This window comes from Salmo salar, chromosome 10, assembly GCF_965601325.2.
Source record: "Salmo salar chromosome 10, fSalSal1, whole genome shotgun sequence".
In the NCBI taxonomy this organism is placed as follows: domain Eukaryota; kingdom Metazoa; phylum Chordata; class Actinopteri; order Salmoniformes; family Salmonidae; genus Salmo; species Salmo salar.
Genome location: NC_138300.1, coordinates 100,051,397 through 100,071,420, shown reverse-complemented (window position 1 = coordinate 100,071,420; position 20,024 = coordinate 100,051,397). Strand labels below are relative to the sequence as shown.

General features: G+C 41.3%; 1 protein-coding gene across 1 annotated transcript in view; it reads left to right on the top strand.

The window, feature by feature from the left end:
* Positions 1 to 7,439: 7,439 nt before the first annotated feature.
* LOC123728112 (CD44 antigen) overlaps positions 7,440 to 20,024 on the top strand; it is a 42,110-nt gene continuing 29,525 nt past the window's right edge. The window contains exon 1 of the mRNA XM_045698697.2: positions 7,440 to 7,825. Within this exon, the coding sequence (XP_045554653.2) occupies positions 7,759 to 7,825 (67 nt within the window). The 5' untranslated portion in view covers positions 7,440 to 7,758. The remainder of the gene's footprint in view (positions 7,826 to 20,024) is intronic.

Genomic DNA, 20,024 nt, shown 5'->3' with positions numbered 1-20,024 from the left:
TTCCAAGACATTTAAATGTTTCCCCTTAAACCACTCAAGTGTTGCTTTAGCAGAATACTTAGGGTCGTTGTCCTGCTGGAAGGTAAACCTCTGTCCCAGTCTCAAATCTCTGGAAGACTGAAACAGGTTTCCCTCAAGAATTTCCCTGTATTTAGTGCCATCCATCATTCATTCAATTCTGACCAGTTTCCCAGACCCTGTAGATGAAAAACTTCCCCACAGCATGATGCTGCCACCACTATGCTTCACTGGGATGGTATTCTCGGGGTGATGAGAGGTGTTGGGTTTGCGCCAGACAAAGTGTTTTCCTTGATGGCCAAAAAGCTCAATTTTAGTCTCATCTGACCAGAGTACCTTCTTCCATATGTTTTGGGAGTCTCCCACACTCCTTTTGGCGAACACCAAATGTGTTTGCTTATTTCTTTTTTTAAATTCTGATTAATGCCCTCCTTGCCTGTTCCGTGAGTTTTGGTGGGCGGTCCTCTCTTGGCAGGTTTGTTGTGGTGCCATATTCTTTCCATTTTTTAATAATGGATTTAATGGTGCTCCGTGGGATGTTCTGATCTGTATTTCTCCACAACTTTGTCCCTAACCTGTTTTTGAGAGCTCCTTGGTCTTCATGGTGTCGCTTGCTTGGTGGTACCCCTTGCTTAGTGGTGTTACAGACTCTGAGACCTTTCAGAACAGGTGTATATATACTGAGATCATGTTACAGATCATGTGACACTTAGATTGCACACAGGTGTACTTTATTGAACTAATTATGTGACTTCTGAAGGTAATTGGTTGCACCAGATCTTATTTAGGGGCTTCATACCAAAGGGAGTGAATACGTATGCACGCACCACCATTTTATTTATTTTTTTGAAGCAGGTAATTCTTTTAATTTCACTTCACCAATTTGGAATTTTTTATGTATGTCCATTACACGAAATCCAAATAAAAATCAATTTAAATTACAGGTTGTAATGAAGCAAAATAGGAAAAACACCAAGGGGGATGAATACTTTGCAAGGCACTGTATATGGAAATGAAATATTGTAGTATTTATTATAGTTTTTGCGGATTGTAGTATTTTTACATTCCTATAGTGTTTTGTTTGTGTATATTACTGTATATAGTATTTTACAGTATACTACAACATTCTACAGTCAGTGTGCAAAACATAAGGAATACCTGCCCTTTCCATGACATAGACTGACCAGGTGAATCCAGGTGAAAGCTATGAACCCTTTATTGAAGTCACCTGTTAAATCCACTTCAATCAGTGTAAATGGAGGGGAGGAGACAGAATAAAGAAGGATTTTTATGCCTGGATTTTACTTAAACACATTTACTTGAGGAACAGTGCAGATGCAAAGTTGGGTAACAGAATGACAGTAAAATCTCCTAGTTTTTTATGTGACTACCTTTTCCCAAAACTTTGTTAAACATCTATTCCGAATTCAAATTGAAAGATATCTGCAGATACAGATGTAGGATCTTAATTTGAGCCAGTTTGCTACAGCAGGAAAATAATCCTGCAGAAAAACAGAAATGTGAATTATTACATGGATTGTAATTACTGGAACTTTTTGTAGGGGTCGATTACATTTTTTTAAATTGCAGTCATTCTTCAAAGTAGCCACCCTCTGCCTTGATGACAGCTTGCACACTTTTGGCAATCTCTCAACCAGCTTCACCTGGAATGCTTTTCCAACAGTCTTGAAGGAATTCCCACATATGCTGAGTACTTGTTGGCACCTTTTCCTTCACTCTGCAGTCCAACTCATCCCAAACCATCTCAATTGGCCAGGTTATCTGATACTGCACTCCATCACTCACCTTCTTTGTCATATAGCCCTTCCACAGCTTGGATGTGTGTTTTGGGTCATTGTCCTGTTGAAAAACAAATGATAGTCCCACTAAGCGCAAACCAGATGGGATGGCGTATCGCTGCAGAATGCTGTGGTAGCCATGCTGGTTAAGTGTTCCTTTGAATTCTAAATAAATCGCAGACAGTGACACTAGCAAAGCATCCCCCACACCATCACACCTCCTCCATGCTTCATGTGGGAACCTCACATGCAGAGATCATCCGCTAAACTACTCTGCGTCTCACAAAGACGGCGGTTGGAACCAAAAATCTCAAATTTGGACTCATTAGACCAAAGGACAGATTTCCACCGGTCTAATGTTAATTGCTTGTGTTTCTTGGCCCAAGCAAGTCTCTTCTTCTTATTGGTGTCCTTTAGTAGTGGTTTCTTTACAGCAATTCGACCATGAAGGCCTGATTCACGCAGTCTCCTCTGAACAGTTGATGTTGAGATGCGTCTGTTACTTGAACTCTTTGAAGCATTTATTTGGGTTGAACTTTCTGAGGCTGGTAACTCTAATGAACGTATCTTCTGCAGCAGAGGTAACTCTGGGTCTTCCTTTCCTGTGTCGGTCCTCATGAGAGCCAGTTTCATCATAGCGCTTGATGGTTTTTGTGACTGCACTTATGTCTTGAAGTAATGATGGACTTTCATTTATCTTTGCTTATTTGAGCTGTTTTTGCCATAATATGGACTTGGTCTTTTACCAAATAGGGCTATTTTCTGTATACCACCCTTACCATGTCACAACACAACTGATTGGCTCAAGAAGGAAAGAAATTCCACAAATTAACTTTTAACAAGGCACACCTGTTAATTGAAATGCATTCCAGGTGACTACCTCATGAAGCTGGTTGAGAGAATGCCAAGAGTTTGCAAAGCTGTCATCAAGGCACTTTGAAGAATCTAAAATCAAAAATGTATTTTGATTTGTTTAACACTTTTTTGGTTACAACATGATTCCATATGTGTTATTTCATTGTTTTGATGTCTTCACTATTGTTCTACAATGTAGAAAATAGTAAAAATTAAGGAAAAGCCTTGAGTGAGTAGGTGTGTCCAAACCTTTGACTGGTACTGTATACATACTTAAGCAATAAGGCCCGGGGTGGTGTGGTATATGGCCAATATACCACGGCTATGGGCTGTTCTTATGAACGAGGGAACGTGGGGTGCCTCGATACAGCCCTTAGCCGTGGTATATTGGCCATATATCACAAACCCCAGAGGTGCCTTATTGCTATTATAAGCTGGTTACAAACGTAATTAGAGCAGTAAAAATAAATGTTTGTCTTACCCGTGGTATACTGTCTGATACACCACGGCTGTCAGCCAATCACCATTCAGGGCTCGAACCACCCAGTTTATAGATACATTTCAAAAGAATATTATTATATATAATTTTCCCATCACCCTACCACCCCTCCCCTAAATGGAGAAAACTAATGGACAACAACACTTTGGCTTCTACTTCCATCCTATACAGTACCTACTTTACGTACACAATGTATTTTACAATAGTTATCTTATTTCTTTTTTGTTCATCCTTCAACTTCCATCAACCCCTTCCATCTATCTCTGAAGACCATCAAGTTTGATTTCTATTTTGCAATATCTTTTTGCACCTGTGCTGTTTCACAAAAGTTCTGAACACATATATATATATATATATAAAAACAACAAGATAAGTAATGTAAAATATTCTGTGTCTGTACAATATATATATATATATATATATGTTCAGAACTTTTGTGAAACAGCACAGGTGCAAAAAGATATGGCAAAATAGAAATCTAGTAATGTACTATATATATATATATATATATATATATATATATATATATATATATATATATATGTTCAGAACTTTTGTGAAACAGCACAGGTGCAAAAAGATATGGCAAAATAGAAATCTAGTAATGTACAATATATATATATATATATATATATATATATATATATATATATATATATATATATATATATATATATATATATATATAGATATATATTGTACAGACACAGAATATTTTACATTACTTATCTTGTTGTTTTTAATCCCACCCTTCAGCTCCACTCAACCCCTCCTTTTTAGTAGGCTCCTTTTCCATCTGTGTGACAAGAAATCAAAGCCTTATTCAAACTCTTTGTTATGGCAAGCCTAAATAACTTCAGGAGAAAAAATGTGCTTAACAAGTCACATAAGTTGCATGGACTTTCTCTGTGTGCAATAAGTGTTTAACATTACTTTTTAATGGCTACCTCATATCTGTACCCCACAAATACAATTATATGTAAGTTGAGCAGTGAATTTGAAACACAGATTCAACCAGGGAGGTTTTCCAATGCCTCAGAAAAAGGGCACTTATTGGTAGATGGGTAAAAATAAAAAAAGCAGACATTGAATATCCCTTTGAGCATGGTGAAGTTATTAATTACACTTTGGATGTTGTATTACAATACAACCACGTCTTTACAAAGACACAGGCGCCCTTCCTAAATCAAATGCCAGAGGGGAAGGAAACCACTCAGGGATTTCACCATGAGGCCAATGGTTACAGTTACTTAGTTTAATAGCCTTCTAGCCGTCTAATTTAATAGCCGTCATAGGAGTTATACTGAAAAAAATGTGGCAAAGGGATGAACTTTTTGTCCTGAATAGAAAGTGTTATGTTTAAGGCAAATCCAATACAACACATTACTGAGTAACTCTCTCCATATTTTCAAACATAGTGGTGGCTGCATCATGTTATGGGTATGCTTGTAATCGTTAAGGACTGGAGAGTTTTTCAAGATAAAAAAGAAACTGAATGAAGTTAAGCACAGGAAAAATCCTAGAGGAAAACCTGGTTCAGTCTGCTTTCCACCAGACACTGGGAGATTAATTCACTTTTCAACAGGACAATAACCTAAAACACAAGGCCAAATCTACACTGGAGTTCCTTACCAAGAACACAGTGAATGTTCCTGAATGGCCAAGTTACAGTTTTGACTTAAATCTACTTGAAACTCTATTGCAAGACCAGAAAATGGTTGCCTAGCAGTGATCAACAAATAAATTGACAGAGCTTTAAGAATTTTAAAAACAATAATGGGCAACAGCAATCCAGGTGTGGGAAGCTCTTCGAGACTTACCCAGAAAGACTCACAGCTGTAATAGATACAAAGTATTGACTCAGGGGTGTAAATACTGATGTAAATTAGATATTTCTGCATTTCACTTTCAAGAAAAGCAAAGATTTCTATAAACATGTTTTCAGTTTTCATTATGTGGTATGGTGTGTAGACGGGTGATAAATAAAATCAATTTAATCCATGTTGAATTCAGGCTGTAATACAACAAAATGTGGAATAAATCAAAGGGTATTAATACTTTCTGAAGGCACTGTATTCACCGTGTATTGCTTTACACAATCCTGACTGTTTTACTGTTAGCATGTCAAAACTTTATCTTTTTACACAGCAAATACCTAGAGGGTGATTTGCCATTCACAACACTCCCACGCTGTTTCCTCTCACTGTAACAAGGCCAATCCTCTAGAGCTGCCTATACCCTTCTCTACCCTTCTCTACCAACCAATCACATCGAGATGGTGGGAGTTACAGCCATATTTCTCTGTACCATCATATTTTATTTGGTGTGATAAAGATAAACCATAACAATGCTCTCTTTATCTCTCCCTTAATGAACTGAACACGGTGGTTTATTTCTCACTTGTTCACTCTATTACCTCACATTGATAGATTATGTATTGTATATAGGATAAACGAATAGAGATATAACAAATCATAACTCCCCTAAAATGCTAACCTCCCCTGTTATTGGTAATGGTGAGAGATTAGCATGTTTTGGGGGCATGATCTTTGTGCATCTGTAACTTTCTCACTCAACATAATTCACGATTCAGTAATAATTATCTGTAATCATGGAGGCATCCACATTAATGTAGAAATGTTCAGAAACATATTATATTCTTATTTTCAATAAAAATGACTCCAAAATGACACAATACATTATTTACCATTAATTTCTATTGGGCACAACATAATCTGAAACACAACCAAAACAAACTGCAAATGCATCCAACACGTTTGTGAGTCACAAGCTTGATGTAGTCATTGTATGCTAGGAATATGGGACCAAATACTAAACATTTTACTATATTTAATACACTATAAGTACATTTGTACCAACACGTATGACACATTCAAATGGGTCGTCTAGATACATAATGTGCATTCATTTCTAAAAAGATATCTATGAAAATACCCTCAAATTAAAGGTGACATTCTGTACTGTCGCCACATATAAAACATTTGATCTCGAATACAAAGTTCTGTAGTATAGAGCCAAATTAAACATTTTATTTTCACTGTCCAAATAAATACACAGGGGAATGTACCTCATATGAATGAAGAATCACATTTTCAAGGTGTTTCACATAACCTACCCTATATACACGTGTTTAGTTTATTATCCTGAAAGGTGCTATGGATTACTGGAAATTATCGGCTGGGCCATCAGCTGGGCTTTTACAGCATTCTCTATACGTGTTTGGTTGAGAAGCAGAAAACAAGACAACTACAATAGGCCTCCATCTTTCATGTTGTTGACCTGCTGTAGGTACTTACTTGGCAATGTACAAAGATTTTGCCAGAGTACTTTCCTTTAGAACTGAAAGGACCAAGGACTTGAACATGAACAAAGATTTTGTCTGATTTCTTATCTTTAGACCTGAAAGGACCTGTGTCTTTTCAGTTGGAAGCTAAATATGAACATAGTGTTAATATAACTCCCATTGACAGCTTCTTTAATCATGGCATGGATGCCATCTAAATTCTATCTAACATGAGGTCAAAGCTATTTTTGGCCCTTCACAGCTGAGACTTGAGCTGGAACAAATCTTCATGAACATCAATGTAGTTTCCCTTCATGCTTATGTAGTCAGTCAGTTCATGGTTCTGTCTCATTAGGCTCTCCTTGAATTTTCATTGACCACTGATCTATAGGACTTAGCTAGGTGAAAGCAATATGAATATGGCTGAAATACCTCCAGTTCACCTACCAGTGAAAAGAGACTAGGATAGGTATTAGCTTGAGACAAAGCCCATGGTAAGAGTAGAAGTGATCTATATTTAATCCGATGACATAGTGGCAATCAATGTATCATTGTGGTTGTTGAGATTGGAGGGGGGGGGTTTAGATTTTTTTTGGAGAGAGGGAAGGAAAAGGATATTAATTGAAAGCAGAGCAGGGAGAAAACAAAAGACCAGATGCGCTCTCAGCAACTGTTGCTGTCATAGACAGAATGAGAGAAAGGTAGAACAGGGAGAGAAGGGGGAGAGGAAAGGGGATAGTTAGCAAAACACAAGAGAGGGGCACCTTCCAAGCTAATAAAAAACTGAAGAAGCAGACAGTGACAGGAAAGAGAAAAAAGAGCGATTGAGAGAAAAAATGGAGAGAGAGGCTGCGCAAGGTAGGGTGGGAGGGAGCAAGAGAGGGAGAGGCAGAAGGGTGTGTACACACATGCACCACCCTCTTCCCCAATCTGCCTGTCACAAGGCTCAGAAAGCCTCTCTCACACAGAATAGAAAAAAGTTGGGCAAAGTCTGTCTCAGCTCCAATAGCTACCAGACACCCACTCCCTTTAGAGGACCGGACTCTCCCTCTCTCTCTTTTTATCTCACACACACACACACACACACACACACACACACACACACACACACACACACACACACACACACACACACACACACACACACACATACATACCCCCCCCCCCCCCCCCCCCCCCCACACTCACTCCTGACACAGAGAAGATAGGACAACTGGAGAGACCATACACACTTCCTACTCATCCAGTAACTCACCCAGCCATCGCCAGACGCTAAGACCAAGATGTGGACTCTGCTCTTGGGGGTTACCTTTGGATTACTGGCCTCCTCCAGGTTGGAACCGGCTCAAGGTGAGGGTGTGCATCTTGCTCTGCCCAGCAGACACCTCTTTGTCTGTGGCTTTTTTTCTCTGCTTTCAGCCTGGAAACACTCTTCTTTGTTGGTAGATTTTATGGCGAGACAGTATAGTTTTTTTCATTCTCAGCACTTGATGAGCATGTATAGCGTGTGTATGTGTGTATGTGTGTGTGTGTGTAAAAAGAGAGTACGATAGGCTGAGGCAGTGCCTGTGGAATGGATGAGTAGACGCCAGTAAAGCGGTGTGCGCTAGGCTACACTAGCACAGACAGGCTTACGTCTGGCAGTCTGAGACTCATGACAGCACAGACACAAAGGAGAAAGTCTCTCTCTTTCTCTCACATACACGCTCACATACACACTCACCACTGAGTGTGTTAGGGAGGAGAACAATGAGCCCATGCCGGGCAGCTGCTCATTTCTCATGCATTCAGCCGGTTATCTTGGTATTGTATGGCCACTGTAGCCTTCAGAAAGCATCTATCTGCACTTCAATCAATGTGAGGATACGAAAGAGCTCTATTCATTGTCTGACCACAGCTGAGAGCTATACTGCCGTGCTTTTACGCTGCATTTTCTAAGGATATTCATTTATTCCTCTACCTTTCTCTCTCTTTCTCGCTCTCTCTGTTTCTCTCTCGCTGTCTTTCATTTTCTTTGTCTCTCGCTCCCTCATGCTTTCAGTAAGGGCTCTTGATTGGATTTGTGTCTCAGAGCGGCATCTTTCTGACAAGGGGAAGTTGGTGCTGAATCAAACAGGTCTGGGTTAGTCTCGCTCTCTTTGACTTGTCTGGGAGGGATCTCGCTGTGCCTCCTCTCTGGCTCTGTGCCAAAGCACAGCCAGCGTGCAGCTGTAAATCTGACCAGTTTAAAGACAAACAAAGAGGAGCTATAGGGTAGTATGTGTGTGTGTTCACATTTCCCCTGTGTATTCCTACAAGTTTTTGCCTCTTGGTTTAACTTTAGGGAATGAAGGGTTGTATGAAGATGATAGATGTGTGTGTGTGTGTGTGTGTGTGTGTGTGTGTGTGTGTGTGTGTGTGTGTGTGTGTTCACAGTAATTTGGTGTCTGGTGAGTTGAGTCCTGGGGTAGTTACAGCTCATCCTGCCCAGTCTTTGAACCCTAAATGTGCTGCAGTCCAGACATCCATGTAAACCAATAACCCATTAACAAGGCCTCTCCCATGATCGTGGATCCAATCCACATATGGTTCTGTAAATGACCAAAGCAATAGGACCCTGAAATTTGACCTTCAGAAAATACTTGCTCTCCTAGCCCCTGGATAATGCGGCCGTCCAATGGATATACTTTTTCAAAAGCAGTTTTTGCTTTAGACACACTCGCTCACAAACACACATGCACAAAACGACATCCATGCATAATGCTTACGTTACAGAAATATGAGCTTGGCATTAATACGGCTGTTCCCATTGCTGGGTTGTTTGCTCAGGGCGTCTTGGCAGTTGGCCAGCTTCACTCCGCTCCTCAGAGCACGTTAGACAAGGCCTGATTGATCAGATGGCTACAGGTATGCACAGGGCCAGAGCAGGCTGTGTCCGTCCAGGCTGGACACATGCATGCACGCACACACTCCCCACCGAGACCAGCCCATGCCTGTGGCTATATTTGCTCCCCTATCGTATCGACCCCTCCCGTAACTCTGGGTGTCTATTTCATAGGTGAGGGGTGGTGAGGGGTTCCTGTGGACCTGCACTAGGCCCTCACAAAGAGGCCTTGTGCCCATACACACTGGGACTACCGTCACCTGCCATCTGATCTGCATGGGCACTTGTTTGGCCCCTGTCCAATACCCCTCTACCCTCCTATACCCTTCTCTACCCTTCTCTACCAACCAATCACACGTAGGCCTCACAGCCGGCCACCACTAAGTTGAGCCGTTCCTCTCCTCCATCTCTCCCTTTCTCTCCAGTACTTTTGGTGGCCCCTTCTCTCAGTCAGAAGCTGATCGGCATTTAAACTGATCTTAAACGGGGTACCTCGTATTTCAGCACTTCTGTATCTTCAAGAACGCTGTTAAACCTATTAATTATGATTTAAAGCCTCTCTGTGAGTGTCAGGTTCCCGAGTAGCCAGGCTGTACCCCCGCCCCCTTCCTTCTCTTCCCTGCTCATATACACTGAAGTCTTTGTAGCCAAGCGAAAGCTGCTCCAAAGGCCTCTCTCTGAAATGTATACAGATCCTTACTGCATGAGGCAAGCCTGACCATCTGTAATACCCAACCAGACTACATTTTGTATCTGGGACCAATACAGCAGCTAAGTCTATTTTTTCACAGAGATGTCTGTGAGCTTTCACTGCAAGTTGGTAATCATGTAAGTGTTCAGAGGTTAGGATAGACACATGTAAAAGGTTGTATTGTGGATTTATCCACTAAAATGTTCTCTCAATTTTGATGTAAGATTTGGGAGCCTATAAGCTAAAAGTCTTTGAAAGACATAAGGGGGAAAATGAACGGGTCACTGAGCGAGAGATAGAGAAAGGGGGGAAAGAGGGGCAGGAGTTAGCCTTGAGCTAGGCCCATCTCCCGGCTAGCTGAAGAGATCCATCAGACAATTCCTGGGCTTCAATACCTCTTTTGCCAAATGGCCTGGACCCTTTGCTGCCGACCCAGAGCCCCGCCAATCCATCACGACTGGTCTGCCGACGTAACCGTCCGAGGGGGTTTTAACAGGCTCTTCTGTTGCGACGTCCCTCTGAGGCCCATCTGCTAGCCTGCTAGCCCCGGCATGCTAGCTGTCTGAATCGCTGTGCCTCCAGCTCGCCTAGCTACTCACTGGATAATAAGATCACTCGGCTACACATGCCTCTCCCTAATGTCAATATGCTGTGTCTATTGCTGTTTTGGTTAGTGATTTTTGTCTTATTTCACTGTAGAGCCTCCAGCCCTGCTCAATATGCCTTAGCTAGCCCTTTTGTTCCACACCCCCACACATGTGGTGACCTCACTTGGCTTAAATGGTGCCTCTAGAGACAAAACATCTCTCATCGTCACTCAATGCCTAGGCTTACCTCCACTGTACTCACATCCTACCATACCCTTGTCTGTACATTATGCCTTTCTTCAACGCCCAGAAATCTGCTCCTTTTACTCTCTGTTCCAAACGCACTGAACGACCAGTTCTTTTAGCCTTTAGCAGTACTCTTATCCTACTCCTCCTCTGTTCCTCTGGTAATGTAGAGGTTAACCCAGGCCCTGCAGCCAACAGCATCACTCCCATTCCCTAGGCGCTCTCATTTGTTGACTTAAGTAACCATAAAAGCCTTGGTTCCATGCATGTTAACATTAGAAGCCTCCCTAAGTTTGTTTAATTCACTGCATTAGCACACTCTGCCAACCCGGATGTCCTAGCCGTGTCTGAATCCTGGCTTAGGAAAGCCACCAAAGATCCTGCAATTTTCAACCCTAACTATAACATTTTCCAACAAGATAGAACGGCCTAAGGGGACAGAGTTTCAATCTACTGAGGAGATAGCCTGCAGAGTTCTGTCATACTATCCAGGTTGGTGCCCAAACGATTCGAGCTTCTACTTTTAAAAATCCACCTTTCCAGAAACAAGTCTCTCACCATTGCCGCTTGTTATAGACCCCCTTCAGCCCCCAGCTGTGTCCTGGACACCATATGTGAATTGATCGCCGCCCATCTATCTTCAGAGTTCGTACTGTTAGGTGACCTAAACTGGGACATGCTTAACCTCTTATTGCACCCGGCCATCCTACAATCTAAGCTAGATGCCCTCAATCTCACACAAATTATCAAGGATCCTACCAGGTACAACCCTAAATCTGGAACCATGGGCACCCTCTTAGATATCATCCTGACCAACTTGCCCTCTAAATACACCTCTGCTGTCTTGACTTCGGCCATGTCATTTACAAAATAGCCCCAAACACTCTACTCAGCAGCCATCCGTTTTGTCACCAAAGCCCCATATACTACCAACCACTGCGACCTGTACGCTCTCGTTGGCTGGCCTTCGCTTCATAATCGTCGCCAAACACATTGGCTCCAGGTCATCTACAAGACCCTGCTAGGTAAAGTCCCCCCTTATCTCCGCTCACTGGTCACCATAGCAGCACCCACCTGTAGCACGCGCTCCAGCAGGTATATCTCTCTGGTCACCCCTAAAGCCAACTCCTCCTTTGGTCGTCTCTCCTTCTAGTTCTCTGCTGCCAATGACTGGAACGAACTACAAATATCTCTGAAACTGGAAACACTTATCTCCCTCACTAGCTTTAAGCACCAGCTATCAGAGCAGCTCCCAGATCACTGCACCTGTACATAGCCCATCTATAATTTAGCCCAAACTACTACCTCTTCCCCTACTGTATTTATTTATTTTGCTCCTTTGCACCATATTATTTATATTTTAACTTTGAACATTCTTCAAACTACAAATCTACCATTCCAGTGTTTTACTTGCTATACTTTATTTACTTTGCCACCATGGCCTTTTTTGCCTTTACCTCCCTTATCTCACATCATTTACTCACATTGTATATAGTCTTATTTTTTCTACTGCATCATTGATTGTATGTTGTTTTACTCCATGTGTAACTCTGTGTTTTTGTATGTTGTCGAACTGCTTTGCTTTATCTTGGCCAGGTCGCAATTGTAAATGAGAACTTGTTCTCAACTTGCCTACCTGGTTAAATAAAGGTGAAATAAATAAATAAATAAATAAAGAGAGAGATTTTGCAGAAATGTATGGTGACAGTCTATATTTGTGGCTGTGGCGTTGTTTCTCAGAGAGAGTTTAATAAACACATACATCACAGAGAGAGAGAGAGAGGGGGGTGTGAGAGGGAGAAAGATAGTAAGAGAGAGATATGCGTCTGAGAAAATCAGACATAGTTGATAAAGAGCAAGCTGTTTGGCTCTCAGGTCTGATAAGATGTAGCTAGACAGAGCACAGACTGCAACTTGACTGATGTTTTGGATGTGAGGCCAGTGTGTCAGTTCGTGTGGTACTCGTGGTGGTGGCTAGTGTATCAGTGTGTGTTGGTTTGGAGACCAGTGTATCAGTGTGTGTTGGTTGGAGGCCAGTCTATCAGTGTGTTTTGGTTTGGAGGCCAGTGTATCAATGTGTGTTGGTTTGGAGGCCAGTGTATCACAATGTGTTGGTTTGGATTCCAGTGTATCAGTGTGTGTTGGTTTGGAGGCCACTGTATCAGTGTGTGTTGGTTTGGAGGCCAGTGTATCATTGAGTGTGGTGTTGGAGGCCAAGAGTATCAGCGTGTATCAGTGTGTGTGGTGTAATGTGCTGTGTATAGCTACAGGAGAGATGAGAGAATAGCCTGTCTGTTCCAGTCAGTGCAGCTGGAGATTCTGGCATGCACTGTGTAAAAGCTCCCCTTTCTCCCAACTAGCAGCCTCTGTATTTCCAGACCCTCTGTGGCCTCTGGCCCTTTCAAGTCCATTAACTGACAATAGCATCTTTTCGAGAGTCACTGCTTTGGAATAGCAGGATCTTGGAGTGACAAAGTTGTGCATGACCACTCTCCCTGCATGCTAATGGTAACACCTCTGACTCATTGGTTACCCTCTCTTTTCAGCCATCTTAATGCTGTGTTCACTTTGATCCACTCTGGGCAGTGTGTGTGCGTGTGCGCATGCGTGCGTGTGTTTTCCTCTAATGCAGAGTTCCATGGTGAACACACAGCTACAGCTACACCTTCCGAGCCCAACCGTCACTAACGGTAAACTAACTTCCTGCTCAACCTCCTCTCTCTGCCAGTACTATCGTATTCACCAAAGTGCTGGGCCAGGCAGTTTTATTGATGCCATAAATGTTAAATGTTCATTTTCAAAATGTGATACGTCATCAGTTAACGTACCGGGTTGATAATTGAACTACTTAAATGCTATGACTCTCTACAACTCTGTGCTGTTGTCAAAGCAGACTGCAGTCAGACAGGTAGAAGATCAAAGCAAATTGTCAGACACACAAGTGGTGAATCATTGAGGCATCGAAACATAGAGCAATGTAAAATACTGTAGGCATTGAGACCATGTTACTCTGGTACACTTACTTGTCAGCAATTTAAAAACATAAAATCTGCATGTGTCTTGTTCCTTTTATAGAGTTCTGTGTTAAAATCTTTAAGTGTGCGTCAGTCTAAGTAACATAATAAAAAAATCCCTTTCAAAATCACCAGCTGGATGGTGTTTCCTCCAACACATTGGAGAGGCTGGCTTCCGGGTTAAGCGAGAAGTGTATCAAGAAGCAGTCAAGCTTGGCAGATTCGTGTTTCGGAGGATGCATGGCTCTCGACCTTCACCTCTCCCGAGTCTGTAATGGAGTTGCAGCGATGGGACAAGACTGAAACTAGCAATTGGATATCACGAAATTAAGGAGAAAAATGGGTAAAAGTTGAGAAAAATCATAATAATAACAATTTGTCTGTTTAATCTAGAGATATGTTTTTTGCATGGGCTGCGTCTCAGTCCAATGCATCTGTTTGTCAGACCATGAGACATTCCGAATATTGACCACCACAAGCCCCACGGGACTAGTCCGAAGTTGGTTTCGCTGATGTGCCAACTTCTGGCTGTAATGTCCGAACGGTTTTGCCAACACACTAGTATGACCACACTATGGAAAGATGAGACTCTCACAAACATGATGGCGTTCTCCATTTTGTGTCACGGGATTCGTCAGAAGGTAAACCATATAAATGAATGGAAGTATAGAGATAGTTTTGTGCCAACAAAAAATAAGAGGTCAAAAGTTACGGGCGGAGTTAAGATGGATGTCAGAGGTATTGCAATGTACTGTAAATATAATTTTAATTCCTCTGTCTGGATATTTCAAGACATAACATATGAGGGTGCAGTGAGATACCCGATGGGTTGGACGATACTCTTCTTATAAAGTATCTTTAAAAAACATATACTTAAACTGGAAATCAACCAATCCTCAGTCATTCACACAATGGAAAGGTCAAATGCTTTATTATTTGAAAATTTCCTTGCCTGTGCAATGGAGAGAAACAAAATTGTGCAGGTTGAGGCCATGTGCAGAAAGTGATAAGGCTGCTGGAGATGGGGTGGGGGCTAGTGGGTCTGGGAAGGTGTGATGTACTGATGTTTGTGTGATGTTGTCAATGGTGGGTGTAGCTGGTGCATGGAAGTCAGGCGCAGGAGAGCAGAGATGAGTGGACAAAGCACTTTACTTAGGCAATCATAATAACAGAACACAACCGCGTCACAAAACAAATGCCCAAAGAACAAGTAAGGCAGCACAAAGTACAAAACCCAAGTACAAAGTACCGGCTGCCATAAAGCACGGGTATAACACAAAACCCGGCGTAAACCAGCCGGAAGCGTGCCAACCTCGACAATAAACAATACCCCACACAGACATGGAGGGAACAGAGGGCTAAATACACATAGTAATGATGATGAAATGAAAACCAGGTGTGCAGGAAAATAAGAAAAAACAAATGGAAAATGAAAGGTGGAGCGGCGATGGCTTGAAGACCGGTGACGCCGCCCGAACAAGGAGAGGGACCGACTTCGGCAGAAGTCGTGACAGATGTAATAATTTGTATGTGTATGTTTTGCATTGTTTTATAAAAGTTAAATACAATCATATAAAATAAATCTAATAATTAAGGGGTTAAATATGTGTCCAAAAAAAACGAAAATATTAAGATGGTCGACACCATCCACAGTAAAACTGTCACGTGGTTGGCGATAGATCCTCTTATAATGAGATACATATGAAATGATAAAACAATACATTGTCGGTGTGTACTTTTGAAGTGACTCAGATGCATATCTGGTATTCCTAAGAGTGAGAATGACTTAATTTTTTTAATAAGACAAGATAAGATTTATTACTACTAGCTCATTATCAAATGTATTGAAGGCAATATTCTCATTGCAACACAATCTGCATTGCCAACAGAGCACTTCCCTATTTTCTCTTCTATCACGTGACTTATTTCTTAAACAGCATCTAGATTTAGGCATCCTACCCCTCTGGGTACAGTTGAGCATCATTTTGAATATTGACAGATATAGGATGCTGTTTGAAATTAAGTTACTGGAAGTCATGTCGTGCCTATAGTGGAAGAGTGCTCTGTCAGCCTTGCCATTGATATGGTGATCTCTCTATCCAATCTGTAACAAGTTGCAACAACAAATCCATAAAATAATTGATCATGTTGATTCCTCAAGAATCATAAAATATGATCTAGGTTTACTTAAGAGTCCCCATGCTCTTGAGCCTCCAGTGTTCATCAATTCTCTCTGGAGTAGAGTGATATGTCTGAGAGTTGTGGTGATATATAGAAGTAGAACAGATGTTAAACTGAATAATTCAGTCTGTCCATTGATGTTCAAAGCTGTGTATAACCAAACCCATGAGAAGAGAGAGAGAGATTGAGGGAGATAGAGAGATGTAGACATTCACTGAGTCGGGCAGCTCAGCCCTGGGGACCTCTCTCTCTCATGGTCCCTCGTGTCCCTATACACTGATCCTCGTGCCCTGTTGCTCTGCCAGTGCCCAACAACCTGGAGACACGAGACTCAACATGATGCTCACTCGCACCTCTTTCACAACTAATGTTTGTGCCTGTCGCCATGGTTATCCTGTGTCATCAAGCATCATGGAAATAGAATAGCCGGGGTGTGATTTCCTGTGTGTGTGTGTGTGTGTGTGTGTGTGTGTGTGTGTGTTTGTGTGTGTGTGTGTGTGTGTGTGTGTGTGTGTGTGTGTGTGTGTGTGTGTGTGTGTGTGTGTGTGTGTGTGTGTGTGTGTGTGTGTTCATGATGTCCATGCTTCTGCAGTCTGTAGATAAAAAGGCCTTACATTCTAAGAAAATGTATTGAATATTTCTATAAATTATATTCTCACTATCTTTACAAACTTCATCAGAACGAGAATATCTATGTTATTTCAAAGTATTCTGAAGGCCCTTCTCTGTAGGCCTCCATACTTTTACATGTCATCAACCTTTGATAGCAGCCAGGTTGTACGTCACCTTGCTGATGAGGCTATTTTCCCTTTACCCAAAGTGTTTCCCACTGCTTGTATAGTCAGAAACACAGAGAAAGAGATAACATTTGACATTTTACGATTTTGGTCTGAGACTGAGAATACATGAGAGTCTTGTAAACAGGTCTGCCGCTCATGACACCTGCTCATGATGCCTGCTAAAGTAAAACTTTAGATAAGTGTGTGAAACTGACCACCGGTCCTGACAAGCGCAAAGGGTCACTACAGAGACAGGGCAGAGACAAGGTCACATGGTAATTCCCACTTGGTTGCCCCTAATCTGTTGTTTCTGTCTCTCATTTCTTTATGTCACAAGACTCTGGATGATTGTCACAGAATAGATTCTCACCCAGATGCAAATGTGCTGTTCAACTAGCAACTGACTGTGGAAAAGTGATTGGAAATCCACCTTAGTGTGTACATGTGAAATCTGATAATGATTATGTGTGTGTGTGTGTGTGTGTGTGTGTGTGTGTGTGTGTGGTGTGTGTGTGTGTGTGTGTGTGTGTGTGTGTGTGTGTGTGTGTGTGTGGGGGGGGGGGGGGGGGGGGGGGGGGGGGGCGCTACATCCTGTTCATTTGCTATTCAAAAAAGTGAAGTTGCCTCTTGTTTGGTTTCACTGACAGAAGATAGTTTCCCAGAACTCTCTGTTCTGTCCAATGAGTTAATCGGTTCCTAGGCAGAACAATGAAACTGTGTACCATCCAACAGTTGAATGTGTAACTATTAGTGATCCATCAATAATCAAACTGTCATCATAAGAGATTAAGGAAATGTACTGAATGCAGAGAGAAGTGTCCAGTTTCTCCTTTTCTCTACTGTGGTTCCCCTAACAGATAACATTGTTGTACTGTAAAATGAGGGACACACCACAGAGAAGAAACCGTATTGTAATTATCCTGTACATCATCTAATTTATTTAAAAGTGTTGTTGTGATTGCCGTTTTTTTAATGGTGTTTAGGAAGGTTTTAACTGTGTTTCTGTGAGTTACAGGTAGAGTCAAGTTACAGTGCCTTCGGAAAATATTCACACCCCTTGATTTTTTCCATATTTTGCTGTTACAGCCTGAATTTAGAATGGATTAAATAGAGATGTGGTGTCACTGGCCTAACAACAAAGTGGAATTATGTTTATTTTTTTATTATTAATTAAAAATGAAAAGCTGACATTTTATGGCAAGCCTTAAAACCTGTTAGGGACAGACGTTCCGCTAGCGGAACGCCTCACCAATATCCAATGGTATAGAGTGGCGCGAATTACAAATACCTCAAAAATGCAAAAACTTCAATTTTTCAAACATATGACTATTTTACACCATTTTAAAGACAAGACTCTCCTTTATCTAACCACATTGTCCGATTTCAAAAAGGCTTTACAACGAAAGCAAAACATTAGATTATGTCAGGAGAGTACCCTCCCAAAAATAATCACACAGCCATTTTCAAAGCAAGCATATATGTCACAAAACCAAAACCACAGCTAAATGCAGCACTAACCTTTGATGATCTTCATCAGATGACACTCCTAGGACATTATGTTATACAATACATGCATGTTTTGTTCAATCAAGTTCATATTTATATCAAAAACCAGCTTTTTACATTAGCATGTGATGTTCAGAACTAGCATACCCACCGCAAACTTCCGGTGAATTTACTAAATTACTCACGATAAACCTTCACAAAAAACATAACAATTATTTTAAGAATTATAGATACAGAACTCCTTTATGCAATCGCAGTGTCAGATTTTAAAATAGCTTTTCGGTGAAAGCACATTTTACAATATTCTGAGTACATAGCCCGGCCATCACGGCTAGCTAATTTGACCCCCACCAAGTTTGGCCCTCACCAAACTCAGATTTACTATAAGGAAAATTGGATTACCTTTGCTGTTCTTCGTCAGAATGCACTCCCAGGACTTCTACTTCAACAACAAATGTTGTTTTGGTTCGAAATAATCCATAGTTATATCCAAATAGCTCCGTTTTGTTCGTGCGTTCAAGTCACTATCCGAAGGGTGACGCGTCGGCGCATTTCGTGACAATTTTTTTTTAAATGTTCCATTACCGTACTTCGAAGGATGTCAAACGCTGTTTAAAATACATTTTTTATGCTATTTTTCTCGTAAAATAGTGATAATATTCCAACCGGGCGACGTTGTGTTCATTCAAACGCTGAAAGAAAAAATGGAGTCGTCTCGTGCACACGCGCCTCAGTGTCATTGTTCTCAGAAGGACCACTCACAAAAACCCCTGCTGTTTTTCGCCAAGAGACTGGAAAGCTCTCATTCCACTTTCTGGCGCCTTCCTAGAGCCAATGGAAACCTTAGAAAATGTCACGTTACAGCAGAGATGCTGTATTTTTGATAGAGATGCCCTTGAAGGAGAACAAATTGTCAGACAGGGCACTTCCTGTATAGAATCTTCTCAGGTTTTGGCCTGCCATATGAGTTCTGTTATACTCACAGACACCATTCAAACAGTTTTAGAAACTTTAGAGTGTTTTCTATCCAAATCTACTAATTATATGCATATTCTAGTTTTTGTGCAGGAGTAGTAACCAGATTAAATCGGGTATGTTTTTTATCCGGCCGTGAAAATACTGCCCCCTATCCCAAACAGGTTAATACTTTCAGGAGTAATATGTTTCTTAAGAAGTCACATACGTTGCATGGACTCACTGTGTGCAATAATAGTATTTAATTAACATGATTTTTGAATGACTACCTCATCTCTGTACCCCACGCATACAATTATCTGTAATGTCAAGCTGGGAATTTCAAATACAGATTCAATCAGATTCAATTCCACAGTTAAGTTATTAATTCCACTTTGGATGGTGTATCAATACACCTAGTCACTACAAAGATACAAGCGTCCTTCCTAACTCAGTTGCCGGAGAGGAAGGAAACCTCTCAGAGATTTCACCATGAGGCCAATCGTTACAGTTACAGAGTTTAATAGCCATGACAGGACAAACTGAGGATTGGTCAACCACATTGTAGTTACTCAACAATTCTAACTTAAATGACAGAGTGAAAAGAAGGAAGCCTGTACAGAAAAAAAATATTCCAAAGCAGGCATCCTGTTTGCAATAAGGCACTAAAGACAACTTTATGTCCTGAATACAAAGAGTTAGGTTTGGGGTAAAAACACAACACATCA